At 56.0% G+C, this 5,942-nt stretch overlaps 1 protein-coding gene across 1 annotated transcript; it reads right to left on the bottom strand.

Moving 5' to 3' along the window:
- Nucleotides 1-207: 207 nt before the first annotated feature.
- On the bottom strand, nt 208-4,998 carry LOC109377673 (brain-specific serine protease 4-like). The gene is made up of 6 exons (XM_019634086.1): nt 4,769-4,998; nt 3,917-3,943; nt 3,272-3,434; nt 2,754-3,031; nt 1,463-1,620; nt 208-642 (listed from the first exon to the last, which is right to left on the bottom strand). Exons 1-6 carry the CDS (start codon nt 4,848-4,850, stop codon nt 397-399), a joined length of 954 nt encoding a protein of 317 aa, XP_019489631.1. The 5' UTR covers nt 4,851-4,998; the 3' UTR covers nt 208-396.
- Between the last annotated feature and the right edge of the window lie 944 nt (nt 4,999-5,942).

The raw sequence follows: 5,942 nt of genomic DNA, 5'->3' as shown, positions 1-5,942 counted from the left end.
GCTGGGTCGGCCAGGCCGCGGGACCTCCTGCCTTCTCTCCATGGAAGGACGGTGCTAAGGACAGGGGTCAGGATGTTGGACCCGAGGTGGACAGGACCCCTGTCTGCCCCCATTTTAACCCCAAGTGGACCCCTGCTTCCCTACGTCCCCATACACGGGAGGAAAAACAGAATCTAAGGAATAAATAATTTATTGAAATTGGAGGAATAAATAAGATTTGCAGGCAGGGTTGCAAATAACTGTAAAAATCATTAACATGTATATACACAAAGGCTCTCCGGGCCCGGTAAGTGGAGCCTGAGCCCGGGGGCGGAACTCGGGGAAGGCGACCCGGCGCCGGCACGCGGGGGCCCCCCAGAGGTAGATGGCTTAATTACAATGGAGAAAAGCACGTGGTCAGGCGACTGGGGCGCCTCGCGCCGCTCTGTGTCCTCCGATCCTTAACCCTTTCGGCCCGCTCCCCTGCGAGTGTCCGTGAAACTGCACGCCTTGCACGATTCTCTGCACCCAGGAGCGATGGGCGGTCAGGCTGATGTAGACACCCGGCCTGTTGCGCTCCGCACAGCCCTCACCCCAGCTGATGATCCCCGCCAGCAGCCAGGTGTCCTCAACGTTGCACATCAGGGGGCCTCCGGAGTCGCCCTGCGGAGGAGGGAAGTTAGGAACTCACGTGGGGCAGGGAGTGAGCAGAGCCCAAGACCCAACACAGCGGGCGGCAGACGGTTCCCTTTGGCAAGGAGCATTTCTCCATCCCGGAGGTCGTGGCATGCAAACTCCACCCAGGCCAGGATGACGGGGAAGGACACACCTTCCGGGGTCACTTCTGGTGACAAGCACTCACAGGTGAGGCAGGGAGTATTGTTATTTGTTTTGCAGATGGGAAAACGAAGCTCAGAAAGAAGAAAAAACTTGTCCCAACTGGCAACCACCACAGCAGAGTAGGAATTGTAAGAAATATGTCCAAGCCCAGGCATTATCCTGCCATCCCCCACCACAGTGATGGTATTGTAGCTGGTCCTGGGGACCAGAATTTGGGACCCCCACACACATCCCTTAGGAGAATGCAAACTCCCTGACACCTTCCATGCTCAGTATACATTGGATGTACCCTGTTTCTCTGAAAATAAGACCTAGCCCAAAAATAAGCCGTAGCATTTTAGGTGCCAAAATATGGCACCTTGGCATACTGAATATTTTAAGCTGAAGGAGTTTGTGGAAAAGGCACCCTTTTCCCTGAAACCGGTCATAAACCCCTCATGTGAAGGGCGGGTGCCCTCCATATCCTGGAGGAATCATGCTATGGCTTCTTCCCCGGCTAGGTCTTATTTTCGGGACAACACGGTATGAACAGATGGATAAGAGGCATCTAGGGGGACTGCGGGTCACAGATGATTCTGGGAGAGGCCAGCCAGTGGTGATGGAGCTCAGTGGGACAGGGCTGGGAAGAAGGTAGGATGCTCACCAGACAGGCATCCCGCTCCCCTTCCAGGTAGCCAGCGCACAGCATGTCCTCGGTGATGGCTTCCTGCCCAGCTCCCCGCCAATACAGGCGGCCACAGACTTCTGAGTCGATGATGGGAACCTTCAACTTCTGCAGGGTCTGAGGGTGGGACAGGGGTACTGGGAGTAGGGAGGAGAGAGTCAGGCTTGGAAAGCTCTCCTCCTGGTGACCTCCTTAATTCTTTCCTCCAGTCCCCTCAGTGGTGCTTCTCAAAGGCTAATGGATCAGCTCTGTCAGCTTCTCCCAAGTTATTTGTGGAAAACCCAAATTCTAGGGCTCCACCTCTGGACCTACTAAATCTGAGAATAAACGTGTAACTGGAAGCTCTGAATCGTTAACAAGCATTCTGATGCCCACGACATGGTTAGAACCAATGGTCCAGCCTTGTCCTATCTCAGTCACTACTCTCTGCAGCATGGAGACTGCTACAGGTGAAGTGTTCAATAAATAACCACTCAGTGTTGAATGTCATCAAAGGCTTGAGGAATCCCCTCAAAGCCTGGGCTGGGGGTATTGTAGACCCTCCTCAATCCATAATTCCAGTTCTCACAGGAACCCCTGAGAAGGACCACGGCGAGGCTGGCTGCACCCTCAGAATCAGTGGGATGCCCAGACACCCGAACTGGTGTCATTTCTCTTAGGTCTTCTGAAATCTGGTTAAAATCCCATTTTTCTTATACTTTGTCCTGCCTCAGTGTCTCTTTCTTTCTCTTATCTATCTATATACCTGTGTATCTATCTTTTTCTGCTTCACTGCCTTACTTTATCTAATCTGCTTTGTGTTTCTAGATGATGTTTTCCAAACTCCAGACTTAGTTTGACAATTATATTTTACAGTAGTTGAAACTGTATTTCCTCCTGGGAATTTTGCCTGCAATTATGGCATGCTGCCACCAGGGGGTGCCTGTTTTCACTTTGGAATCTCAGGGCTGTTTTCGTACTCAGAGTACTCATGTACTTGGCCCCATGGTTGTCTCCTGTCAGCCATTTCTAGATCACTTAACAGCTTTGTGGATCTGGCTGCTGTTGCCTCAGAACACAGCTAAAGACACCTTTTAACTAGAAATGACCTAAAATTGTTCACCTAGGCTTCTGTGATGTCACATCTCTGGATTGCAGCCCATCTTTTCATCTTTCTCTGTCATGCTATGCCTCGGACCTCTACTCTTTGCTGCCCATGGCACCTGTCTCTGAGTATCCGCCATGCTCTGTCCCCACCCATCCCCAACCACCTGGTGGTGAAGAAGCGCACCTCCATCATGGACGCTGCCCCAGCCTGCAATCCAGCAGTTGGTGTTCGGACGGAGATGGACCGAAAAATCAGGCAGGCAGATGGGTAGGATTCGCTCAGAGAACTGGATGGGATGCTCGAGGCGCACCAGGGCAATATCCGCACGGGAGCCCTCCCTCCACGAGTACACAGGATGTGGATACACCCAGGCGATGCCCACCTCCTGGGACCGCTGGCCAGGGTTCCCCAGCTGCCAGACGCCCAGCAGCACAGAGAACTGGAGTGGCTTGTTCAGAGTGCTAGAAGGAAGAGGGAAGGGGACAGGATTAGCCAGGAACTACGGGTGGCCAGGAAGAGCCTGGGAGGGGTGTCTGGGGAACTGCACGCACAAGAAGGCCCCACAAAAGCAAAAGAGGCGTTGGGGCAGGAGCAGGGTCCCTCCTGAGGGGCCCCAGACTGGACCAGGGCCTAGCAGTGGGAAGAACCTGGGTCTGGGGCAGGAAGCCAGGGACTCAAGTGGAAGAGACTGGCTGTCATACCCCTTGAAACAGTGGGCAGCAGTCACCACCCAGCGGTTGGTGAGCAGGGAGCCAGCACAGTGGTGGGTTCCGTTCTTCTGGATGCTTACAACCCAGGGCCACTCGGAGTCTGCGCTGTCTTCACCACCCACAATCCGGTTCAGCTGCTGGGGCTTCCCACAGTCTGGGGAAGGGGAGGGGGGCGCAGGCAAAGGAGGGTTTCATTTTCTGTTATCCCCTTGGCAGCACAGTCCTCTTCCCCTTCCATTTTCCCTTCACCCACCTTGAATACTTAGGCTTGTGCTCCACTGCGTCTCCCTCTGCCCTCCTGCCCTGCATGTGCCCCTTCCTTTGCTTTTTCTTCCCCGCCCTGTCCTTCCCCTGCCTCCACTCTGGCTGGCCTTTCCCCTTTCCCTTGGTCCTCAACCTTGCCCACAACTCTTGTTTCGTTTACCTTCTGGACCTCTCACCCTCCAGCTGCATTCAGGCCTCTCTCTTCCACATACCAGCCCCGGCTCTGCCCTCTGGGCCTCATTTCCTGCCTACTGTCCAGCTTGTTTCCCCCATCTTGCCCCACGGCCCCCTCCTGGCCTGCCCCCACAGACATACACTGTCCTCCCGTCAGGTTTCCTCCATCCCCCTCCCCTCAGGGTGGCTCCTACTCACCAGGTGTCTTGGCAGCATTGAGGGAGGCTGAGGACAAGAAAAAGAAAGGGTCAGGTCAGGGGAGAGGTCCCAGTGTCCAGTGAAGAGGAGACCCCAGTGTCCAAAGGAGAGGAGCACCCACTCCGGGACCAGTGACCCTCCTTATCCAGTCTCTCACTTCCGGGCCCCTCCAGGCCTCCCCAGGTGAGGCATTTCCTGGAGCTTGGTGGGTAGGGCAGACAGAAACCTCATGCCCTCACTGTAAACTCAGCCTTACCCCTCCCACCAGCTTCCTGTCCCTCTTGTGCCCAGGATCCATCCCACCTGCTGGGGGACAAGGGACAAGCTCCTGGGGTGTCTCTCACTGAGGGTAAGGGAGCGGGTACACGCCTGACATTCTCAGGCTTCCTCCCCCAGACTTGAGTCAGTGACCTGAGACACCCCCCCACACACACACACACATACCCCCAAGCCCAAGGCCTGGGTGCTGCTGCCCCAGGAGACCCAAGAGGCAGGAGGGAAGGAGATGATGACAACGATGAATTTGATCAATAATAACCACCAGAGCTGAAGTGTATGAGTCCTACTAGTGCCTACCCGCAGTGTTTCATTTAATCCTCGCAGCCATGGAGAAAAGTAACAAACAGAGCAATCAAATAGCAAGAGAGAGAGAGAGAGAGAGAGAGAAAGAGAGAGTGGGAGGGAGTGAGGGAGGGAGGGAGAGAGAGAGAACACAAGCAAAGGAAGCAAAAGAGGATTCAGGCAAGACCAGGAGGGAAGGCGGCTGAGTAGAGAGGGAGGAGGAGGTGACCCTAAAGGGGCAGACAGGGAAGGTGGGGGGAGAGGAAGGGGCAGCAGGTCCTCAGGACTCACCAGTAGAAGCCAGAAGCAGCAGGGAGGTTAAGATCCTGAGACAGCCCCCACCCAGGGCTGGGGGGGGTCTGGAAATGTACATGGCAGGTGGGGGTGGGGTTACAGCCAGACAAGCTGCGCTGGCCGCTGGCTGCCAGGAGTGTTCAGAGTTCCCTGCAGGTCACCCCAGGTTTTATCCTGGGAGGCGGAATGCGGTTAGACCAGTCCCCCCAGTGAATGGCTCAGTCCCTGCCACCTGGGGTTGTAGGTCACCCAAAGGGGTGGGAGGGAGGAAATGAGCCGTTACAGGAACTGGGGGGCTCTAGTTGAGACCCCTACCCACAGTTCTGGCTGTGGGCCCAGGATCTGGCCTCTGGAGGGGCAGGTGAGGGGATCTGGGCTGTGGCCTTGACATTGACTGGGGGGTTGGGAGGCAGAGAAAGGTCCCCACAGCTTGAAAGGAAGGGAGTCTGGGTGGGGAAGGGCAGGCACTCAGACCCAGAGCCTGGGCCCACAGCAGTGGAAAGCTCCAGTTTGGGGTGTTAGGGATGCCCCAGGGCCTGGGGAGGTGGGGGCTGGCAAGGGGGATTCCCAGAGGCTCCGTAACTGCTCCTGCCTCCAAAACTCAACTTAAGAGACTTGGCCCAGCCCAGGGATCAGGGATCCCGTTAACCCACTTACTGGAAAGCCATGAATCAGGCCCACAGTGGCTGCCTGTCCTGGGGCCACCTTCCTGTGAGCTCTGTCACTTGGAAACCCAACAACTCACCCTTCACCTGGACTCCCAGGAAGCCAGGGGAGGCCAGCCAGGTGCTCTGGTGGCTGTGACTAACATGGCTGCCTGGGAAGGACTGGGAGGCTGGGTCTCCCACATCCCAACCTGGCCCCTGAGCTCCTGGGATCCCCTCCTAGGGAGTAAAATGACCAGTGGGTTGTGATTGTGGGAGAGCCCAGGCCAGGTGTTGAGGCTGAGGTGCCCCTCCTCCACCAGGAGCCTGCCCTGCTGACCCTGGAAACCCCCTACCCCCAACCCTGAGGGCAGGTCTTCCCTGACTTAGTGCCTGCACTCCCCACCCCCCACCCCAAACAGGAGGAGCAAGCTTCTTCCGCCTCAGAGACAGACATGTATCTTTGTCCCTTCTTTCGTTTAATCAAAGAAACTGGAGCTAGGCCTTCGCTATGCCTATGCCTGGGG

Source organism: Hipposideros armiger, unplaced genomic scaffold, assembly GCF_001890085.2.
Source record: "Hipposideros armiger isolate ML-2016 unplaced genomic scaffold, ASM189008v1 scaffold_1500, whole genome shotgun sequence".
NCBI classification, from domain to species: domain Eukaryota; kingdom Metazoa; phylum Chordata; class Mammalia; order Chiroptera; family Hipposideridae; genus Hipposideros; species Hipposideros armiger.
Note: the sequence above shows the minus strand (reverse complement) of the source record. Positions and strands in the feature narration are given on the sequence as shown.

Coding starts and splice junctions, on each gene's coding strand:
- LOC109377673 (XM_019634086.1), bottom strand. CDS start 4,850: ATGTACATTTCCAGACCCCCCCCAGCCCTGGGTGGGGGCTGTCTCAGG. Junction 3,032..3,271: donor GCTGCCCACTGTTTCAAGGG/GTATGACAGCCA, acceptor TCTTCCTTCTAG/CACTCTGAACAAGCCACTCC. Junction 1,621..2,753: donor GGGCAGCGTCCATGATGGAG/GTGCGCTTCTTC, acceptor CCCTACTCCCAG/TACCCCTGTCCCACCCTCAG.